The following is a 24,581-nucleotide window of genomic DNA, read 5'->3' on the forward strand; positions in this document are numbered from 1 at the left end:
TAGCTAGGGGCTAACGTGTCTTATTAGTAGCTTACAGTCGCTGCTGCCTCACAGACCTCAAGATAGACGCTCAAAGATGAAAGCTCAGTGAACTGAGAGAGTCCACGATTCGTCACCAGATGTCTTCGGGACAGACGACAGAGGGATCGGAGACAAGTTACTGAGAGGAACGGAGCGCACATGGGAGACAGCAGCAAAGCTACTACATGTTGGCTAGCGAGGCAGCACATGGAGCGGCCAGTGACGGGGGCGAGGCAGTGGACGCCCTTTCAGCCAGAGGGAAGCACCCTACCAGATGCAAAGACAAGGACGATGACACGTCCAGTTGCAAGCGGTGTGACCATCAGCATAAACCAAGGCTGTGTCCGGCTTATGGAAACTATATGTTCAAATGCAAGGGATGACATCACGATGCAAAAATGTGTCTAAGGATAAAAAAAAAACGTGATACAAGGTACACACATCTCGTGACACAAGCGACAGTGCTGACCTCAGTGGTTCACTCTTCATCGGTATGGTATCCACGGAGGAAGAAGAAGTGAAGGGGCAGTCCATAGAGGTGGCAGGCATTGGTCAGACTGTGAGTACGGAGAATAAGGGCAAATGGATGGCGCCACTTGTGGTCAGTGGGACGCTGGTTCCATTTCAGCGTGACACGGAGGCATAGGCCAGTTTAATAAACATAAACGATGTCAGGACACTTAAAGCATTAATACCACTTAGAGCATATGATAAACTGCCCATAGAAACAGGAGGCGCGTGCAGACTAAGAGTGACTGTAAAAGGAAAGCTGCACAATGTGCTGTTTGTGGTGGTTCCTAAGGGACAATCATTCCTAGGAGACAAAGCGTGTGAGGACCTGGGATTGGTCAAAAGGATTTATCAGATCAACAGGGAAAATGTAGCAATGGACACAATGCGAAGTGGAAAGTGACCTTGTACATAGTTTTCCAGACACCTTTAAGGATCATAACACCTGGGACAGAAAGGCGACTGTCCTTAAGGAAGCGAGTCCCAGATCATTCAGTGTACAAACTGATGATGGACAAGTGTTTAGGAGAAACCGTAGGAGTTTGGAGTAGGAGAACTTTCGAGAACATGGTCAGGAGAACATGCAGGGGCAGCAGGTCAGTGGAAGTCCCGACCAGCACACCAATGATTCTCCTCTGCCCACCACAAAGACTGGCACACCAGCTTTGAGAAGGTCAACTGGACCTAGTAAACCACCAAAGATACTAATGGAGGAAGTATAACCCAAAAGGGGAAGGCTCATTTAAAAATAAAAAGGGGGGAGGGGGTATTGTGATATGTGAAAGAAATGTCTGAGGTTAAAGAGAATGTGTTAAAAGTCAGGAAAACAAGGTGATATGGAATATTTTATATGAGAGGTGAGAGGGAATGCTAGACCATGAACACTTCTGATAGCTAGTTTGGGAAACGAGAAAAAGCACAAACAAGTTCTAAGAGTATATTTGAGTTTTATTGAAAGGTTGTGTGTTAGACAAATGTTTTTGTTCGGCTCAATTGTCTGCATTCAAAATGTAAAGCCTTTATTGTGGACTACGCTGTAGGGGCGCAGGTCTCTTGAAATGAAACGGCTGATAGATCTAGTTTTTTTGTTTTGTTTTTTTGCCCGTTCACGATTGGCTGGGAGTTTGGTAAAGTGGTGCAGTGTGTGTTGGTTGTGTGTTAGTGTTGCAGGAGGTCGTTGTTGCACTTCTTTCAACTCTGGGTGATGGTGTGTGATGTGAGACCTGACATGCGTAGTGTTCCCCAAATATGCCACTTTGGTTTTGCACATCTTGCATATTGACTGAGTTGTGTGGAGCTCCTTCTGCCCGGGAGATTGTACAATCCAGAGCGTATCCGAATGCCTCCAGTGATGACGGGTCGGGCTGAGATTGTTGCTGCTCCATGTTTAGAAAGGCTGCCACCATTATGAGGATGGATTGTGGACGTAACTTGATATGTACAACTTGAAACTTTCCACCCGTGTGCTGGTAGGTGCAGGTGAAAGTGTGTGGACAGTTGTGTGCATGTGGTTGACACTTATCCATGGTGAATCTTGCAGCCATCGCAAAAAATGTGCCGTGGTCAACAGCACACGCCAACAAACAGGAAACTGGTATGACCGCTGCAGTAGAAACCGGAAGTCAGTAGACTACAGTTATGCACAGAGCCGATTGACAGCTGATGATGCTGATGGCATGAAACAGGCTTGTACTGTCTCAGAGAGAATTTACTTGACTCTCTGGATTATTTTGCTCCTTATTTGTTGAGCGCTTTCCCTACCGTTGTGTTTCTTTTAACAGTTTTATATATATATATGTGTGTGTGTGTGTGTGTGTGTGTGTGTGCATGTATATATATATGTGTGTGTGTATATATATATATATATATATGTGTGTGTGTGTGTGTGTGTATATATATATATATATATGCACACACACACACACACACACACAGTGGTGCTTGAAAGTTTGTGAACCCTTTAGAATGTTGTATATTTCTGCATAAATATGACCTAACCCCCCCCCATGACCCCCCTCCCCCGTGCAGCAATAACTGCAACTAAACGTTCCTGGTAACTGTTGATCAGTCCTGCACATCAGCTTGGAGGAGTTTCAGCCCATTCCTCCGTACGGAACAGCTTCAACTCTGGGATGTTGGTGGGTTTCCTCACATGAACTGCTCGCTTCAGGTCCTTCCACAACATTTCGGTTGGATGAAGGTCTGGGCTTTGACTTGGCCATTCCAAAACATTAACGTTATTCTTCTTTAACCATTCTTTGGTAGAACGACTTGTGTGCTGAAGGTCGTTGTCTTGCTGCATATCCTGGCTTGTTCTCACCTTCATCCTCGCCCTCGTCCTCATGTGTGAGTTCATGTGAGGTGTTTCATGCCCAGTGACTGGATGGTATTTGCCTGAAGTAATCTCTCCACCCAACAGGGAAGTGAGGGTAAATTGAAACAAAACGCGTTGAAATGGATATGTTGAAAACAAGTCCGGGTGTGACGGAGGCGGAGGAGAAAACAGTTGTTTTTTTTTCTACTTCTATTGCTTCCATTCATCCAGTGCAGTCGTACAACACAGTTGCATGTTCAGAAACTCCACACAGCCGTGAAGGTCTTGGGGGACAGTCCACGGATTTCAGCATCCTCTCAGTCTCCATATGAGTTCCCATTGTCAGGAAACAGGAATGACCTGTGACATTCGTCCAGGAACACAGAGAAGATGGACAAATACACATTATAAAAGAAACAGGGCAGTGTTTGTGTGTCACATGTTGCATCACATCAGGGTCCACATATGTTGCATCACATCAGGGTCCACATGTGTTGCATCACATCAGGGTCCACATGTGTTGCATCACATCAGGGTCCACATGTGTTGCATCACATCAGGGTCCACATGTCTTGCATCACATCAGGGTCCACATGTCTTGCATCACATCAGGGTCCACATGTCTTGCATCACATCAGGGTCCACATGTCTTGCATCACATCAGGGTCCACATGTCTTGCATCACATCAGGGTCCACATGTGTTGCATCACATCAGGGTCCACATGTGTTGCATCACATCAGAGTCAACATGTCTTGCATCACATCTGGGTCCACATGTCTTGCATCACATCAGGGTCCACATATGTTGCATCACATCAGGGTCCACATATGTTGCATCACATCAGGGTCCACATATGTTGCATCACGTCAGGGTCCACATGTGTTGCATCACATCAGGGTCCACATGTCTTGCATCACATCAGGGTCCACATGTCTTGCATCACATCTGGGTCCACATGTCTTGCATCACATCAGGGTCCACATGTCTTGCATCGCATCAGGGTCCACTACATTTACTTTACAACAGCAGGACACATCTGCCGTATGTACGTATGAGGCCTGCTGCTTTATGGTTTATTTGCTGTTTTCACAGTTTATTCCCAAAACGCTTTAGTTTAAAGCAGCTCCGACGGCCCTGCTACAGTATTTTTTTTGGTCTCCATTCTCAGAAGATGAACATTTCAGACACAGTCCCAAGACCAGACAAACCAGTTCATTTTAGCCAATCAGACCAGTGATACAGATTTGGGACCAATGTGATCACACCCACAATCAGAACCTTGTTACTGCCATGTGCAGCACGGGCGTTAGGAATTTAGCTTGAAATGAGATAAGCATGTGATATATGAATGCACACACACACACACACACACACACACACGCACACACAATAATTGCTTAGCAAAGCATGAGAATTGCTTTGCTAAATTCGCTGAGACTTAGCTTGCTAGATACCTAACCTGTAGGTACTTCCACCGGTGTCCTCGACGTCGTCGTGGTTTCACTTGAGCAGTTTTCAGCCTCGGGGTCGGGGCTTGCAGCTCTGAAATATCCAATCAGTTTGGGGATTTTTCTTAATAACCCCCGTGGCTCTTTCTATCTTTGGGTTTTCCTTTTTTGAGCTCCACTTTCACATTTCTTGTTTCCAGACATGTTTTTTTTCCCATACAGCAAGTTTCAAGCAGCAAGCAAGCTGCGTGGTAACGATATTGTTGTATACAGCTGAAAAACAGCAAGTCATTCACTGGACAATCATGACAGCCTTGACAGGCACGTTGCACGTGTCATTGGTAGCCTAATGTCACTGTCAGACCCGTCAATCAATGGGTCTGACATTGTGATTTGTCAGATATTAAGCACCCCCCACCCCTGAGGGCGGCCATCCGTCGCCACACACACACACACACACACACACACACACACACACACACACACACACACACATCAGTCAGGACTACAGACACAGAAGACCCCGAGCCTCGTGGACCCCCGCACATCGTCGGGCCCCGGGGCTTGAGCCCCGGTAGGCCCTTGCATTAATACAGGCTTGAACAGGACATTATTTCCACTTTTTTTACATTTAAGTTGGGTTGATTTCATCATGTTTTACAGCCTCTTTTAATGGTGGGGTTTAAAGGTTGCAGGTTGCACAGGCCACCTTTATTTTAACATGTATTCTGTTGTGTTTCAGAGCTGCTGGGAGCTGAGATGAACCCTCAGGAGACGAAAATACTTCTGTCCCTGGAGGCAGAGGCGGTGGCCTCTCTCAAAGACGGAATCAATTTCAAGAAAAACCCCGGAAATGGAACATGTTTCATCATATACAAGATCGATGGAGGCTTCAAGGCCTGCAAGAACCAGTGCAAACACCAAGGAGGGCTGTTCATCAAAGACATCGAGGACCTGGACGGAAGGTAAAAGCTGGAAACAGCCTGACTAAATGGTTCTCAATCAGGTCCTCAGATACCACCAGTTCTATGGGTTTTCTATTCATTCATTACATTTTCCTGTTGCTCCAGGTGTAAAACCTGGAGCAACAGATGAATGTAATTAAAGCTACAATTCTTAATTCAACTGGAAACCAAAATAGAAACCACAGGACTGGAAGCAGCTGTCACTCTTAAATTGATTAATACAAAAACTAACGCTAAACAACAACAAAATCTGAGTTTCTAATGTTTTCTGACGTTGTAGTGTTTTTTCACATTCTAATGGTTGTAAAATTGGAGAAAAACCGACCCATATTTTCTATTACCATCAGTTGAGAAAGGAACAAAATGCTTATTTTACATCTTCAACTCAACCTCTTCAATTATATATGGAAATATACCTCTGTATACCGGAGGGTGTGCTCCAATTATTGGGGCATCACATTGCTCAGCCTCCCTGGGAAAGTCTACTGAAGGGTGCTGGAAAGGAGGCGCCGACTGATTGTTGAACCTCGGATCCAGGAGGAACAATGCAGATTCCGTCCTGGCCGTGGAACAACGCACCAACTCTTTACCCTTGCAGAAGTGCTGAGGGGGGGCATGGGAGTTTGACCAGCCAGTCTACATGGGCTTTGTAGACTTGGAGAAGGCTTATGATAGTGTACGCCAGGGCACTCTGTTGGGGGGTACTGCGGGAGTACAAGCCATCTGGTCCTTGTATAACCACAGTGAAAGCTGTGCCCGCATTCTCAGCCCAAGGTCAAACACGTTTTCGGTGGGTGTCGGACTCCGCCAAGCTTGTCCCTCGTCTCCGATTCTGTTTGTGATATTCATGGACAGGATCTCAAGGAGCAGCCAAGGTGAGGAGTGTGTCCGTTTTGGGAACCTCAGAATTACATCTCTGCTCTTCACAGATGGTGTGGTTTTGTTGGCTTCATCAGAACGCTATCTCGGGGTCTTGTTCAGGAGTGAGGGTAGGATGGAGCGGGAGATTGACAGGTGGACTGGTGCAGCATCAGCGGTAATGCGGATGTTGTACTGGACCATTGTGGTGAAGAGGGAGCTGAGCTGGAAGGCGAAGCTCTCAATCTACCAGTCAGTCTTCGTTCCAACCCTCACCTATGGTCATGAGCTTTAGGTAGTGACCGAAAGGGTGAGATTGCAGATACAAACGACTGAAATGAGTTTCCTCCATAGAGTGTCTGGGCTCAGCCTTAGAGATAGGATGAGGAGCTCGGACATCCGGAGGGAGCTCTGAGTAGAGCCGCTGCTCCTTCATGTCCAAAGCAGCCAGTTGAGGTGGTTCGGGCATCCGATTAGGACGCCTCCTGGGTGCCTTCCTTTGGAGGTTTTGCTGGCATGGCCAACTGGGAGGAGACCCCGGGGTAGACCCAGAACTCGCTGGAGGGACTACATGTCCAATGTGGTCTGGGAACACCTTGGGATCCCCCAGGAGGAGCTGGAGGGCGCTGCTGGAGAGAGAGACGTCTGGAGTACCCTACTTAGCTTGCTGCCACCACGACCCGACCCTGGAGAAGCAGCTGAAGATGAATGAATGAATGAATGAATGATATGGTCATTATTCAGATATTATAACCAACATGCAAGATGACATAACGTATCAAATTAAGACTGAGGTTGTAAAAAACAATATCCCTTAAACAGGCTCACATGTTGAAGCAGCTCTGACTTGACAGGTGGGATTCAGGCTGCCAATTAACAACCTTGCAGAAAATACTTTCATTTCATTTCCAGCATGTAAAAATGGATCCATGGAATCTCAATTTTACACTGTGGGAGTTCAACTAGCGCTCAGATATTTGCTGTACTGCAGACTGCTGAGGGTCTCTGGGTTGAAACCCACCGTTCCAAGGAGAGGTGGCCTGAAAAGCAACTCTGTAGGCTTGCTGTCTGAGGATGGGAGTTTGGGATCATATCATTATTATTCAAATGCTCATTCCATTACAGTGTCCGCCTTTTTATTTTAGTTTTTGTTTCTTCTTAAGTTTTTTGTTTAAGCTTTCTGCTGTGTTGATGTGCTTTAAACAGGACGGTCAAGTGTACTAAACATTACTGGAAACTGAACGTGGAAACGATGGAATACATCAACCCTCCGAACAGCTTCACGCAGGAGGAACTCGGTAAGGCTAACCCAGGATCTTTCGGTTCAGAAATACAGAATGATGTTTTTTAAAGGTACAGCGAGTAAAATGTTTCAATGATTATATTTATCCTACTTTTAGAGTGGCATTTTCATGTACTTTTTTTTTTTTTTGCCAGATAAAAAGATTTTTGTATTCTTTAAGTTGTGTTTCTAAGCTGATTCCTCCATGTTGGAAAGCTGTGACACACAGTGAGCTGAAGATGCGAAGACTCGTAGTGTTTTGGAAGGGCTTTGGGTGCTGAAGGCCGGGGCGCTTGTTTCTACTGGTTTGTTTGCCAAAATAATGATTCTGGATAAGGTCGCAGGTTTTGAAAGCCAGGAATCCGTGACAAAGCTATCATTTTATACAGCGGTGCCGTAGGTGGGTATAACGTTATGAAGATTCTAAGGGCGCCAGACTGGAGGGGGCGCCACAACGATGCTCAACAAATATTGAAAAGGAAAATAAATACATCCGTTTTAAAAAATCAGTCATTCTTCAGAAGTGTTATTAAAATGACATAATGATTTAAAATGTACATTGAAAGGGTTTGTTTGTTAATATATATATATATATATATATATATATATATATATATATATATATATATATTCAAAATGGCAAATTTCACCAACAACTGACACGTTTGCAGGTCTGGTTTGTGAGATAGCGACAGACAGACAGACAGACAGACAGACAGACAGACAGACAGACGGACAGAAGTGTTGATGGATGAGAGGTTAGGCTTAGGTTTTCTGTTAAATCAAATCAAATCAATTTTATTTGTATAGCCCAATATCACAAATTACAAATTTGCCTCAGTGGGCTTAACAGCAATGCAACATCCTGTCCTTAGACCCTCTCATCGGATAAGGAACAACTCCCTAAAAACCCCTTTAACAGGGAGAAAAAGTAGGAAGAAACCTCAGGGAGAGCAACAAAGGAGGATCTCTCTCCCAAGACGGACAGCGTGCAATGGATGTTGCACGATACAAACGGCATCTGGAAATTTGCATATGCTTTGCAAGTGTTGGGTCGGGTTTTGACAAGGGAGCTGATGCATTCCGTTGACTGCAATAACTACTCCTGTTGTGCTAGTGCTCACATTTTGTACAACACACTTTTCAGGTTGAGAAAGTATTCACTCTAAAAGAAGTAGTCATCAAAAGTCTGCGTTGAAGGCAACACAATACAACACAACTTAATGGGATAAAAGAAGGTTGTCAGTTCCAACCAAAATGTGATGCGTTGTAGGCCAACAGCAACGCCAAAGGCTTTCTAATCTTGATCAGCTCTACAACCCTACTGTTCATGTTTGGCATGCTTCCATTTCTGTAAGTAGCACCTGATTTCAATATCTGCAAATATACAAACCAACCACATCCGCGAAACATCTGACAAGCGAGCTCTCTCTCAAACACTAATGAAAACCAATCTCAATCTCACAAACCAGACCTGCAAACATATCAGTTTTTGGTGAAATTTGACATTTTGAATAGAGAATGGCTGCACGGTGGCACAGTGGTTAGCGCGGTTGCCTCACAGCAAGAAGGTCCTGGGTTCGAGCCCCAGGGTAGTCCAACCTTGGTGGGTCATCCCGGGTCGTCCTCTGTGTGGAGTTTGCCTGTTCTCCCCGTGTTTGAGTGGGTTTCCTCTGGGGGCTCCGGTTTCCTCCCACAGTCCAAAGACATATAGGTCAGGTGACCTGGCCGTACTAAATTGTCCCTAGGTGTGAATGGGTGTGTGTGTCGGCCCTGTGATGACCTGGCAGCCTGTCCAGGGTGTCTCCCCGCCTGCCGCCCAATGACTGCTGGGATAGGCTCCAGCATCCCTGTGACCCTGAGAGCAGGATAAGCAGTTCAGATAATGGATGGATTATATATATATATATATATATATTTATAAATTTATTTCTAGTTTTTCCCCTGATCCCACCTGATTACCCAGTGGCATATGGCCAGATCGAGAGGTCGAAGACCTCTCTGATTCGTGATCCACAGGAAGGAGAGAGCCACAGGAAAGAGCCCACAGGTTAAATCTGGGCTATGATAGTATCACATTCCTTTTTGTTAAGAGCATTTTGCATGTAAATATGTCAAACTAAGAAGATGGGTCCCTTGTTGCAGAAGCTGTTAATGTGGGGATTGTTGGGCAAGCTGGTAGCATTGGATGAAGGTAGAGGAAGGAGTTTAATGTTTAGAGAAGTCAAGAAAATAATAAATTAATCATTTGATTAATTATATAAATAAAGGCGCTCAGTCATATTCTTTATAGGGGCGCAAAATCCCGGACGGCAGCCCTGATTTTATAATTTATATACCCCCCCCCCCCGTAGTTGATGGTCATTTGTTGCTACAGTACAGTAAAAATTCGACTGATAGCCGGCCACTCTGATGGCCGAGCAGAATGAACCGCCGCTCTTGCAACCCGCTCGTCATGTGGCTGGGAGGTTCGTATTCCAGACTTGTCGTAACCGGTCAGGGCCAGAGAGTCCACAGGGTGAGGCCTTCATTAGGCCACCCTTACCCGAGGGATAGTGGGTGTAGATCGGTGTAGTGTTCGGAGACTCGTCGTTCTCCAGCGACCCCTCTGGCCCATCCAGGCGCCTGCAGCCAAGCAACCGAAAGCATTCTCCCTACGCCTCCTTCGCGGCCTGAAGGTGATGCAATCCACGCGAGGAGGCTTCAGCGTGTAAACTCGCGAGAGCAGCCGGCACGAGTTGGAAGGAAGCTGGTGTTACGCCTATCTCCTTCCTGTGGAAACGTGAGCCAGGGGAGTTATTCCACAAGAGCTCCGGCCATATGCCATTAGGTTAATCAGGTGGGATAAGGGGAAAACTAGAAATACATAATAATGAAAAAAATTCGACTGATAGTACCCTGAGCTTTGACTGAGTGGTGTTCCCAGCCTAGTCCTCAAGGCTCTCGTCCTGTAGATTTTCAGTGTAACCACTCGTCCTGCTTGTACTTACTCAACCAATCAGTACTTGATGATGTCAGATTTGGTAAATGTGGCATAATTAAGTGCTCTAATATGATGGTTGAGTAATTACACATGGGCCTACCTATGCAGGATTATACTGAAAATGTGAAGGATGGGGTAGTTCCGGACTAGGTTGAGAAACATTTTTCCAGGACTGTGGCTATGTCATTTTTTTCCCCAATCAATCAAACTTTGTTTATATAGCAAAATGCGTACATTAAAATACAATGCGCTTTCTCCAGTTCGAATCCCCGTGTTACCTCCGGCTTGGTCGGTCGTCTCTACAGACACAATTGACCATGTCTGTGGGAAGGGAAGCCGGATGTGGGTGTGTCCTGGTCGCTGCACTAGCACCTCCTCTGGTGGGTCGAGGCGCCTGTTAATTGCAAAATGCATCCTGGTGACTTCTTTAAAATCATCAGCGCCCTACACAGCAGGGCAGGCTGCCTGCTCTGAAATGTAAACCCGCCATTGAAAGTGGAAAGACAGGAACAACCTGTCAACCATTTGTCACTAAGGCAGTGAGCTTTTTTAGTTGATCTGTCTTGACGGGAGCAGGAATTGAGGACCCAAATGGAGATGCAGTGACAAGTAAAATGAAAGGTTTACTGGTAGGAAACAGGACAGTATCAGGAACACACATTACGAGAACATGACGGTTACATGGTACAAACATGGTAACATTGTGGGGACATAGTACAGATGTGGTTACATGGTAGAGACATAGTAACATTGTGGAGACATAGTACAGATGTGGTTACATGGTACAGACATAGTAACATGGTGGAGACTTGGTACAGATGTGGTTACATGATAGAGACATGGTAGCATGGTAGTTACGTGGTACAGACGTGGTTACATGGTAGAGACATGGTACAGATGTGGTTACATGGTCGAGACATGGTAACATGGTGTCGACGTGGTACAGATGTGGTTACACGATAGAGACATAGTACAGATGTGGTTACTTGATATAGACATGGTAACATGTTAGTGACATGGTACAGATGTGGTTACACGGTAGCGACATGGTAACATCGTGATGACGTGGTACAGACGTGGTTACATGGTAGAGACATGGTAACATCGTGGTGACGTGGTACAGATGTGGTTACATGGTAGAGACATGGTAACATCGTGATGACGTGGTACAGACGTGGTTACATGGTAGAGACATGGTAACATCGTGGTGACGTGGTACAGATGTGGTTACATGGTAGAGATGTTTTACAGACGTGATTACATGGTACAGACCTGGTTACATGGTAGAGACATGGTACAGATGTGGTTACATGGTAGAGACATGTTAACATGGAGGTGACGTGGTACAGATGTGGTTACATGGTAGAGACATGGTACAGACGTGGTTACATGGTACAGACATGGTAACATTGTGGTGATGTGGTACAGATGTGGTTACATGGTATAGATGTGGTAACATGGTGGTGACGTGGTACAGATGTGGTTACATGGTAGAGACATGGTAACATGGTGACGTTGTGCAGGTGTGGTTACATGGTAGAGACATGGTAACATGGTGACGTTGTGCAGACGTGGTTACATGGTAGAGACATGGTACAGATGTAGTTACATGGTAGAGACATGGTAACATGGTAGTGACGTGGTACAGATGTGGTTACATGGTAGAGACATGGTAACATGGTGGTGACGTTGTACAGATGTGGTTACATGGTACAGACGTGGTAACATGGTGGTGACGTGGTACAGATGTGGTTACATGCTACAGACATGGTAACATGGTAGAGACATGATAACATGATGGTGACATGGTACAGATGTGGTTACATGGTACAGACATGGTAACATGGTGGTGACGTGGTACAGATGTGGTTACATGGTACAGACATGGTAACATGGTACAGACATGATAACATGGTGGTGACATGGCACAGATGTGGTTACATGGTAGAGATGTGGTTAAATGGTACAGACAAGTACTCAAAGTTGCTTTACAATAAATGGAGTGAAACAAGATGACAGATGAACATAACACAGACATACAGGGGTGGATGGGGAGGGGGGCTACGAGAGGGAGAAGCGGCAGCCACAGACGACGCCAGCAGTACTCGCCGACTTGGACAGATATAAAGGGAAAGAAAAACAAACATCATAAATCACATAAATCACAGATGCAGGTCAAGCGCTCAGTCCCCAGCCTGCCCCAGACCAGGGGTGTATGAGCGGTTTGGGGGGCACGAGAAGGCAATGGAGAAAAGGTGTGTCTTGAGACGGGATTGGAAGAGTGGGAGGGATTCTGAGTCTAATGATTTGGGGAAGTGAGTTCCAGAGCCTGGGAGCTGCTCTGGAGAAGGCTCGGTCACCAAAGCCGCGGAGGTTGGACCTGGGGGTAGAGAGAAGGGAGGCTGAGGTGGATCTGAGGGACCGAGAGGGTTGCTAGGGAGAGAGGAGATCGGTGAGGTATGGGGGAGCCAATTTGTGAAGGGCTTTATAGGTAAGAACCAGGAGTTTGTAATTGATCCGGTGGGAGATGGGTAGCCAGTGGAGGTCTTTTAGGACTGGGGTGATGTGGTGCCAGGATTTGGTGAAAGTTAAAAGTCGGGCGGATGCGTTCTGGACCAATTGGAGTCTCTTGATAGAGCTAGCACTGATGCCATAGAGGAGTGAGTTGCAGTAATCAAGGCGGGAGGAGATGAAGGCATGGATCAGTATCTCAGCAGCAGGGCGTGTGAGAGGGGATCTTATTTTTGCGATGTTGCGAAGGTGGTAGAAGGAGGATTTGACCATTTGGTGGATATGTGGCTCAAGGGAGAGGGTGGGATCAAGGATCACACCAAGGTTGCGTGCCTGGGGGGAAGGAGAGACAGTAGTGCCATCAATGGTGAGTGCAAGGTTGTTGATTTTGCTGAGAGTGGACTTGGAGCCAATGAAGAGAAGTTCACTTTTGTCACTGTTGAGTTTGAGGAGGTTTTGCTGCATCCAGACTTTAACTGCAGACAGACAGGAGTTGATGTGAGAGAGGGGGGATTGTGAGGGGATTTGGTGCTGAGGTATATCTGGGTGTCATCAGCATAACAGTGGAAGTCCAAGTTGAAATGGCGGAGAATCTGACCAAGAGGGAGGATGTAGATGATGAAAAGGAGTAGCCCGAGTACAGAACCTGGGGGAATACCTTGTGTGACTGTGGATGGAACAGAGGAGTGGTTGTGAAGTGAGATGAAGTGTGACCTGTTGGAGAGGTAAGACTGGAGCCAGCTGAGTACGGTGCCTTCAATACCGACATCTTTCAATCTGGTGAGCAGGATGTTGTGACTCACAGTATCGAAGGCTGAACTCAGGTCGAGGAGGATGAGGATGTTAAGGGCTCCAGTATCAGCAGAGATGAGGAGGTCATTAAGTACTTTAAGGAGTGCAGTTTCATTGCTGTGGAGTGGGCGAAAACCAGACTGGAGGGGTTCAAGTAGGTTGTTGGAGTGTAGGTAGGTTTGGAGTTGTGTGGCGACAATGCGTAAATGAGTAATGAGTAAATGAGATCATAACTGATATGTATGATGGCAAAAACTATGAAAATAAGACCCAGATTGTAATAATATTAAAAAAAAACAGAATTGCCTTGGAAAGTTGGCCTGGAAAGGGAATATTTTTACATTTTTCTTAAATCACTAAATACAATCTCTTTTTAGCAGGCTGCACAAATAATGAAAATAGACACGATTAAATATCCTACAACCTGTAAAATGTAGAGCCCCCTGCATTCAGACACCTATTTAAATCAACATGATGGATGTGGAGAAAGCCTGACTGTAGGCTTTGTTGGTTCTCATACAGAGGTGGAGATGTTGGATGGAGGTGGACTCCAGCTGCTGGAGCTGACTCCCATTGACCCGTGGTCTACCAAACCACGCAACCCACTGGAACTGCAGGATGGCGAGGCAACGGTGAGCATCCTGAAACCCAGATACAATGATACAGCTACAATCCCCAAGATTTACATGCAAACAAATGTCCTCTTTGATACTTTCTACCACTGGTTTATATAGCTGTTGCAAATTTACAAACATGCAATTTATAGTGGCTTTTTTACCATGTTCCAAGTTCCTAGGCCACTTAATCTGCAAAGTATCTTTTTTTACTCATGTTCCACTGAATTAAATCCACATTTCTTCTGAAACCCAATATACTGCACCTTCCCTGCTCGGTCCCTCTGTCTAGGGAACCAGTATAAGTCCTTTTCTCCTTCCTTAACCAAATATGCGGCTCATAAATCAGATTTTCATACCGGATGGCTTGAGGCCCAAGTAACCAACAACTGCCACTGGTACTGTTGACCAACAGGGTGCCAGGGAAAACTATGCTACTGTTGGGAGAAGGAGAGGGGGAAGGCATGCCCAGAGGCAGTGGGAGAGGAGGAAGGGTAGGAGTGTGGAAGTGAGAGTCGGAACGTTGAATATTGGCACTATGACTGGTAAAGGGAGAGAGATGGCTGATATGATGGAGAGAAGGAAGGTAGAAGGGGTGTGTGCAAGAGACCAGGTGGAAGGTGCCAGGAGCATCAGAGATGGGTTCAAAGTCTTCTACCATGGTGCAAATGGGAGGAGAAATGGAGAAGGGGTAATTCTGGAGGAAAAGTATGTCAAGAGTATGTTAGAGGTGAAGAGAGTGTCAGACAGAGAGAGATGAGAGTATGAAGCTGGAAATCGAAGGTGTGTTGATGAATGTTATCAGCGCATATGCCCCGCAAGTTGGGTGTGAGATGGAAGAGAAAGAAGAATTCTGGAGTCAGTTGGATGAAGTGGAGTGTACCCATGGAGGAGAAAGTGGTGATTGGAGCGGACTTCAATGGGCATGTTGGTGAACGGAACAGAGGTGATGAGGAGGTGATGGGTAAGTATGGTGTCAAGGAGAGAAATGTGGAAGGACAGATGGTGGTGGATTTTGTGAAAAGGATGGAAATGGCTGTGGTGAATACATATTTCAGGAAGAGGGAGGAACACAGGGTGACGTGTAAGAGTGGAGAAAGATGCACACAGGTGGACTATAATTTATGCAGTAGGTGCAATCTGAAAGGGATTGGAGACTACAAGGAGGTGACAGGGAAGAGTATACCTAGGCAGCATCAGATGGTGGTCTATAGGATGACTTTGGAGATCGAGAAGAGGAAGAGAGTGAAGGCAGAGCCAAGGATCAAATGGTGGAAGTTGAAGAAGGAAGACTGTTGTGTGGAGTTCAGGGAGGAGTTAAGACAGGCCCTGGGTGGTAGTGAAGGGTTGCCGGATGTCTGGGCAACTACTGCAGATATAGTGAGGGAGACAGCTAGGAAGATACTTGGTGTGTCATCTGGACAAAGGAAGAAAGACAAGGAGACTTGGTGGTGGAATGAGGAAGTACAGGAAACTATACAGAAGAAGAGGTGGACAAAGACAAAGTAGGATAGTCGGAGAGGTGAAGAAAGTAGACAGGAGTACAAGGAGATGCGGCATAAAGTGAAGTGAGATGTGGCGAAGGCCAAGGACAAGGCGTATGATGAGTTGTATTAGAGGTTGGGCACTAAAGAAGGCGTTGTACCAATTGGCGAGACAGCAGGACCAAGCTGGGAAGGATGTGCAGCAGGTTGAGGCAATTAAGAATAGAGATGGAAATGTGTGGACAAGTGAGGAAAGTGTGTCGAGAAGATATGTGTCACCTAAGAAGCTTATGTTTTTCGGTGTACGCTTTCCCAGATAACATTTTACACCCTGCTACTAAGTGCTGGGCTGTCTCAGGGGCATTTTTGCACAGCCTGCATCTTGGGTTTTGTCTGGTGTGGTAGACCCCTGCCTCAGTCGATCTGGTCCTGAGTGCCTGTTCTTGTGCCGCTATGATCAGAGCCTCTGTGCTGTCCTTCGGCCCAGCCTTTTCCAGCCACTGGTAGGATTTCTCGATATCAGCTACATCTTCTATCTGTTGATGGTACATCCAATGGAGGGGCTTGATCTTCCATGATACCTCCTCTTCTTCTTCCTCCGCACTGTCTTCTGCTGCCTGAGGTGCTCACTCAGCCGTTAATCCTGGGGGGCCCTCTTTCTGATGTATTCATTGATGTTTCTTGTTTAATCTTGGATAGTGGCCCTGACACTCACTAACCCTCAGCCCCATCATTTCACAGTCTCAGGCTGCTGGATTTGGGGTGGAGTCCTCCGTGCATTGTGAGGAGTTTCTGTGTCCTGATATCTGTGGCCTTTATCTCCTCCTTTGGGCAGTTTATTATTCCAGCTGGGTATCTGATGACTGGCAAGGGCATATGTGTTGATGGCTTGGATCTTATTCTTCCCATTGATCTGGCTCCTCAGGACTCTGCCTCACTCTCTAGAGGTATTTGGCTGTAGCTGAGACCCTTGCTGCCTCCTTGTGGTTTCCATATGCCTGTGGAATATCCAGGTAGTTGTAACTGTCCTGTATGTCTGTTATCCTGCCATCTGGTAATTCAATCCCTTCAGTGCTCACCATCTTTCCTCATTTTGCTACCATTCCTCCATACTTGTCCAGTCTGAATGACATCCCGATTTTGTTGTAGATCATGGTGACGTGGATCAGCAAGTCAATGTCTTGCTCATTCCTGGCATACAGCTTGATGTCATCCATGTATAGGAGGTGGCTGATGGTAACTCCACTTCTGAACCTTTATCCATATCCACTCTTTGTGATGATCTGACTGAGGGGGTTCAGGCCTATGCAGAAGAGCAGCAGGGACAGTGCGTCACCTTGGTATATGCCACATGTGATGGTTACCTGTGTGATTGTCTTTGAGTTGGCCTCCAGTGTTGTTGTTTTTTTTTCCACTGCCGAGTTGGGTTCTCAATGAAGGCTATTACTGTCCTGTTGGCTTTGTATTGTGCCAAGCACTCCAGTAACCAGGTGTGGGGCATTGAATCTCGTAGGCTTTCTTGTAGTCAATCCAGACTGTGCTCAGGTCGGTCTGTCTGGTCTTGGAGTCTTGGGTGACTGCTCTATCAACCAGTAGCTGATGCTGATGATGGTGTTGTTCCCAATTCCTGAGTTTCACTCATGTATTGACTCATGTGCCCATTCAGCTTAAGTGCCATAATGCCTGACAAGATCTTACATGTTGTGGAGAGGCAGGTTCACAGGACAACTCATTTTTTCAAACTTTTTGCTTCCTGAAAAAAAAAATTAGAGATTATGATAGACAGTGTCAAGATGAACACAAAAATAATTTCAGATTTGCAGTATCACGTAGGAATTTTGAGAAACATTAAAATAACTTTTATTGAATTTAACATGTTTAATTGCATAATGATGCTGACACATTGTGTTAATTCAACTGAGCTTAAAATGTTTTGCAGCTGATTTTCGTTTGTATTCAGCATCTGGTGCCTCTCATGTCAGTTTCCAACAATAGTCGGCCAGCATTGATGGATTGATTCCAGTTGCCCTGATACCTCTTTTCCATGGTCGCAATGTCCTGATGAAACCTTTCACCATGTTTGTTACTGATCAAGATCAGCGGGGAAGAAGTCCAAAGGTGAATGCAGAAAATGAATTTTCAATGACATGTTGCACTTCATGTCATGGGTTTGGCTCGCCACTCCAGGACCAACTGCGCTTCTCCAACAGAAACAAGCCGGGCTGAAGAATCCAAGGATCTTGTAGAATCCCACAATTAAAAGAAGACAGCAAAAGACCTGGCCAACACTTTTCCTTTGGTAAATAGAGCAGGATTGTAACTACCAGAGGTCTTTTTGGGGTCGGTGAATACGTGGCTATTGTGATCACTGTTTCAACACACGTCTGTCTTGATAGCTGTCCAGGTCCAGGTGGCGCATAATCAGTCCAGCGCCTAGCAGCTAGTTTCCGTGTGGGAGATTATTTCACTCTCATTGTTATTTTATTGTTGTTATTGTTGTTTGTTGGCCCTCTGATGGCCTGGTGGCCTGTCCAGGGTGTCTCCCCACCTGCCACCCAATGACTGCTGGGATAGGCTCCAGCATCCCCGCGACCCTGAGAGCAGGATAAGCGGTTTGGATAATGGGTGGATGGATGGATGTTGCACATCATGGTTTTGTATGTTTTAAGCATGTTGTCAAGCAGCTCAGTGTAGTTTCATGCTCTGTAGTAGCCAAGAAAATTCTCAACAACATCCTTAAATGCCTTCCATGCTATTTTCTCTGGCCCCACTAGCAGATCTTCTAACTCCTTCATTGATGGCCTGTCTGATTTGTGGACCAACAAAAATGCCTCCCTTCATCTTGGCATCAGTTATTCTCGGAAACGTGTGTCTCAAATAGTGAAATCCATCACCTTCTTTGTTCACTGCTTTCACAAAATGTTTCATCAAGCCGAGTTTTATATGAAGAGAAGGCAGAGATATCTGTGTTGGGCGGACAAGTGGTTTGTGCGCCACACTTTTCCAGCCTGGAATGAAATGCTTACGGAGCGGCCAGTTCTTTTCTTTTCTTTTTTTTTTAATGAATTTATTTCTGATTTTTCCCCTTTTCTCCCAATTTAGTGGCCAATCGATCCCTATTTTAGTTCAAACACCCACCCTCGTACTACATGCGTTAGTCAACTGCATCTCTCCGGCCGGCAGTCTCGAAGGAGACACCTCCCCACTTCTGTGACAAGGTGAATCCAGGCCGAACCACTGCTTTTTCCGACACACCCAGAGACGCGTTCATGTGACGAACACAAGCCAACTCCACCCCCCTCCCCAAGACAGCGTTGCCAATATTGCTGCTTCATCGAGTCCGGCCATAGTCAGATCTGACGAGACCCGGGCGCGAACCCCGGTCCCCATTGGGCAGCTGCATCGACACAAAGCCCATGCTTAGACCGCTACACCACCGCGGATCCACTAGCGGCCAGTTCTTTTTAATGTAATGTGAGTCTTTAGCTCGGCTATCCCATTCACACAGGAAACACCAGTACTTTATTTATCCAAGCTGCATTCCTAGTAGCAGTGCCAATACTTTCACATCACCCCAGATGATGACAGGGAACATCCAGTCCTTTTTACCTGTCCTGTCCAAATCACACATTTGTCTCAGTGCGCTTTACAGCAGTACTGTTGTATTGCTGTAAAGCTCACTGAGACAAATGTGTAATTTGTGGTAATGGGCTATACAAATAAAATTGACTTGACTTGTGTGACTGCAGTTTAAGTCCGCTGAATCTTGCTTTTTCTATAGGCTACTGTTGTCTTATTGCTCGTCTCTCACTCTGGTATCTACATTATGTGTTCATTTTATGTTTCAGTGGTGTTTGTGTATTTATTTGTACTGTTTTGTGTGTATGCCGCTATCTTGGCCAGCTCTCCCTTGCAAAAAAGCTTCTGAATCTCAGCTGGACTTCCTGGTTAAATAAAAGTTAAACAAATAAATATGAATGAATGAGTAAATAAAAATTAAGCATCTCTTTCCCCACCTGCTGGGGATAGGTGCGCTACTTGACCCATGCCTGTATGGAGCTGAACCTTGGAGGGAGACGGGTCGTGTTCGACCCGTGGCTGAAGGGACCCGCCTTTGCCCGTGGGTGGTGGTTGTACCACGAGCCGCCACCCGACGCCATGGACAGACTGTGCAACGCCGACTTCATCTACATCAGCCACATGCACTCCGACCACCTCAGGTCTGTAATGTTTGTGTTTTTATGAACCTGTCACTTGGGCTCCTAAATACACAGGTATAAAATGTAAGATGTCTGGTTAAACAAAATATACTTTTTTCCCTCAAACATGGCTGACATACTTCCGTTTCATCACGGAAGGATAAAGATGGGTTCTCACCCCACTGCCTGCGATGTTCAAAAGCCAACTTCCTATCGCAGTCGATTCTGTATGTAGTCACTGATGTGTTTCAACACAGCATACATCACAATACAGGCGTTCTCACTGACACGTCTATGTTTCTGTCATACGGACAAGACAAGATACTGTATTGTCATTGTGTACACACAACAACATTTCGTTTGGTGACTCTCAGACCAGCAGCACTAGACAAGGTAAATGATAAAAAAAACCAAGAATAAACAACATTTGTATAAATAAGTGAGGTAGTAAAAATGATGATAAGACAATAAAAGATAGCAGCGGCTTTTAAAGTTCAGAATAGTGCATGGGGTTATTGCACACAGTTGTCCATATTGCGGCGGCTTTAGTACCAGTTAGTCCTCAGCAGCTATAGGCAGGTGTGTATGTGTGTGGGGGGGTGGGGGGGTGGAGGCTACAGCTCTGGGGAAGAAGCTGTTCCACAGCCTGTTAGTTCGAGTTTTGATGGTGCGGTATCTTTTCCCCGATGGCAAGGGAACAAACAGGCAGTGACCTGGGTGTGTTGCATCGTTGCTGATGCTGCTGGCTTTCCTCTGTAGGCGGCCAGTATGCACAGCATCCAGGTCCGGGAGCACAGCTCCCACAATCCTCTGTGCTGACTTTACCACCCGGGCCAAGTCCTTCCTGTTCTCTGCTGTGCAGTTGGCATACAACGACTGCATGTCTAAAAAAGTGATTTGATCAAGGGTGTGAGAGCAATCCATATATTATGTTTGCTCACTTTTAATCTTTGACCATGTATCAGCTATGCTATGTTTACATTGCTTGGATGGATGCTTGGAGCTCATGTGTAGCAGGTCAAAGGTGGTGCTATAAGGTGCCTTCTCCTTGGCCGATGTGAGGCTTGCCCCAGTTCTTGCTCTGCTGCAGTGTCTTGCACTTCTGTTGTTAATGTCAGAAGAGCACCATGTCTATGGAAACACAACCGTGAGGAGCTGCTGTACATCAGGAGGACTACATTTGGCGATTTGGGACTATCTGCCAACGTTTCTGCCAACATTCCAGATGATATACTGGTTGTAAACAACTCTGGATTGCGACCCTGGGGAAATACACCTAGCACAGGGAGATGGAGAACAGGGGTGCTCTCCAGGTTCAGGAGACGGCCCTATCAGCCCCCCACTACCGGCACTGATCCTATCCAACGTGCGATCCCTCAAAAATAAAATGGATGAACTTTTGTCTTTAACACAAACCGACAGAGACTACAGAGACTGCTCAGCCTTCTGCTCTACTGAGGCATGACTGGATCAACCGGTTCCTGATCAAGCGGTAACACCGCCCCCCCCCCCCCGGCTTCAGTATCATCAGAGCCGCCAGGTCAGTCAAAGTACCTCACAAGTCAAAAGGTGGGGGTATTTGTCTCATGGTCAATCAGCGCTGGTGTAACAACACAACAATCCTTCATCACTACTGCTCTTAAGATCTTGAATTCATCAGTTTGAACTGGAGACCATATTACCTTCCGAGAGAGTTCACTTCAATTGTATTAGTTAGTGTTCACATTCCACCACAAGCTAATGCTAACACAGCCATTAGCTAACTCTCACGACATATTTCCTCTGTTCAAAGCTCCAACCCTGACACGTCTGTCATTGTGTTAGGTGATTTCAACCATACAAACCTGTCCCTCAAATTATAAGCAACAAGTCACTTGCCATAGCAAAGAAAACAAAACATTGGATCACTGCTACATCTCAATTTCGAATGCTTATCGTGCATTTATGAGGGCTGCACTGGGGAAGTCCAACCATGCTGTGAAAGGCTTACCCACGCCTTCATTTCCAGTAGATTAGATTATTGCAATGGTCTGTTCACAGGTTTGTCAAAAAAAGCTATTCGGCTGTGACAGAAACTTACCAGTTATCCTTTAACCTAATGTGTCCTTATACTAATGTATTATTTAACCTAATATATCCTTATACTAATGTATCCTTTAACGGCCAGGTACAGGCATCTTGCTTATCAGCTAGTTGCCTGCAACCTCCCCTATAAAGCATACACTTTCCGACCCCTCATCATCAGACCTTGCAGATTGCCTAGCTATTCTGTGTCCGATCCTTTCTGCAGAAAGCTCATTAAATTTCTATTTAATCTATTACTCTTGCAAGACTCCTTATTTTCAGATTTCCACCACACGACAACTCCAACTTATTCAGAATGCTGCTGCTCGGGTCCTAATGAAGACTAGGAAATTAGATCACATTACACCAGTCCTAAAGTCCTTCCACTGGTTACCAGTAGCTCAGAGAATTGATTTCAAAGTATTGCTGCTTGTCTATAAATCACTTTGTGGCTTTGGGCCCAAATACATCTCTGACATGCTTGTGTCATATGAACCTTCTAGGACCCTTAGGTCATCTGGGGATGGCCTATTGGCTGTCCAAAGAGTTAGAACAAAACATGGTGAGGCAGCATTTTATTGTCATGTTACACAGACCTGGAATAACCTCCCAGATGATATCAGACAAGCTCCGACCCTGACCACTTTTAAATCAAAGTTGAACACCTTCCTATTTTGTACCGCTTACCATGCCCTGTAACATCTTTTTAGCTAACTGGTTTACTTTTAAGTCTTTTATCCTTTGTATTTTTTGTCTTTACTTTTGCACTTTTTTAAGATTTTTAATTGTAAAAATTGCATACCTTTTACCTTTGTAATTTTGTCACTCTGTAAAGCACTTTGAATTGCCCTAGTGTGTGAAATGTGCTGTACAAATAAAATTGCTTTGCCTTGCCTGTGTTACTCTGCATCCCAAAATACAGACAAAAGCTTAAATCCACCAAGAAAACAATAAAATCTGTCAGGTTCGCTTCGAGGTTGCTTTGAATGCACTAACTGGAATATACACTCACCGGCCACTTTATTAGGCACACCTGTCCAACTGCTCGTTAACGCAAATTTCTAATCAGCCAATCACATGGCAGCAACTCAATGCATTTAGGCATGTAGACATGGTCAAGACGATCTGCTGCAGTTCAAACCGAGCGTCAGAATGGGGAAGAAAGGTGATTTAAGTGACTTTGAACGTGGCATGGTTGTTGGTGCCAGACGGGCTGGTCTGAGTATTTCAGAAACTGCTGATCTACTGGGATTTTCACGCACAACCATCTCTAGGGTTTACAGGGAATGGTCCGAAAAAGAGAAAATATCCAGTGAGCGGCAGTTCTGTGGGCGAAAATGCCTTGTTGGTGCCAGAGGTCAGAGGAGAATGGCCAGACTGGTTCGAGCTGATAGAAAGGCAACAGTAACTCAAATAACCACTCATTACAACCGAGGTATGCAGAAGAGCATCTCTGAACGCACAACACGTCGAACCTTGAGGCAGATGGGCTACAGCAGCAGCAGAAGACCACACCGGGTGCCACTCCTGTCAGCTAAGAACAGGAAACTGAGGCTACAATTCGCACAGGCTCACCAAAATTGGACAATAGAAGATTGGAAAAACGTTGCCTGGTCTGATGAGTCTCGATTTCTGCTGCGACATTCGGATGGTAGGGTCAGAATTTGGCGTCAACAACATGAAAGCATGGATCCATCCTGCCTTGTATCAACGGTTCAGGCTGGTGGTGGTGGTGTAATGGTGTGGGGGATATTTTCTTGGCACACTTTGGGCCCCTTAGTACCAATTGAGCATCGTCTCAACGCCACAGCCTACCTGAGTATTGTTGCTGACCATGTCCATCCCTTTATGACCACAGTGTTCCCATCTTCTGATGGCTACTTCCAGCAGGATAACGCGCCATGTCATAAAGCTCGAATCATCTCAGACTGGTTTCTTGAACATGACAATGAGTTCACTGTACTCAAATGGCCTCCACAGTCAACAGATCTCAATCCAATAGAGCACCTTTGGGATGTGGTGGACCGGGAGATTCGCATCATGGATGTGCAGCCGACAAATCTGCAGCAACTGCGTGATGCTATCATGTCAATATGGACCAAACTCTCTGAGGAATGTTTCCAGTACCTTGTTGAATCTATGCCACGAAGGATTAAGGCAGTTCTGAAGGCAAAAGGGGGTCCAACCCGGTACTAGCAAGGTGTACCTAATAAAGTGGCCAGTGAGTGTATTTAGTGCTGCTTGCGACTCACTCGATGAACTCACTGACACAGTGATGTCATGCATCAAGTTCTGTGAGGAAATGTACATCCCTACCAAAACAGTGACATTGCATGTCAATAAACAACCCTGGTTCTCCAAAGAATTACACCTCCTACACAAAGAAAATAACTGGGCGTACAAAGAAAAAAACAAAAAACAGAGCTCAAGACAGAGCAGCCAAGTATAAGTTTCATGCTGCAATAAGAAAAGCAAAGTCCAGCTACACCACAAAATTGGAACAACAGTTCTCTTCCAGTAACTCCAGCTCAATA

General features: G+C 45.7%; 1 protein-coding gene across 1 annotated transcript in view; it reads left to right on the top strand.

Moving 5' to 3' along the window:
* Nucleotides 1-24,581, top strand: part of cmah (cytidine monophospho-N-acetylneuraminic acid hydroxylase) — a 68,080-nt gene that overhangs the window by 16,233 nt on the left and 27,266 nt on the right. The window contains 4 exon segments of the mRNA XM_056275738.1: nucleotides 5,038-5,260; nucleotides 7,325-7,416; nucleotides 14,209-14,318; nucleotides 19,814-20,004. Of these exon segments, the coding sequence (XP_056131713.1) occupies nucleotides 5,055-5,260; nucleotides 7,325-7,416; nucleotides 14,209-14,318; nucleotides 19,814-20,004 (599 nt within the window). The 5' untranslated portion in view covers nucleotides 5,038-5,054.

The sequence above is a fragment of the Lampris incognitus genome, chromosome 3 (genome assembly GCF_029633865.1).
Source record: "Lampris incognitus isolate fLamInc1 chromosome 3, fLamInc1.hap2, whole genome shotgun sequence".
Classification (NCBI taxonomy): Eukaryota; Metazoa; Chordata; class Actinopteri; order Lampriformes; family Lampridae; genus Lampris; species Lampris incognitus.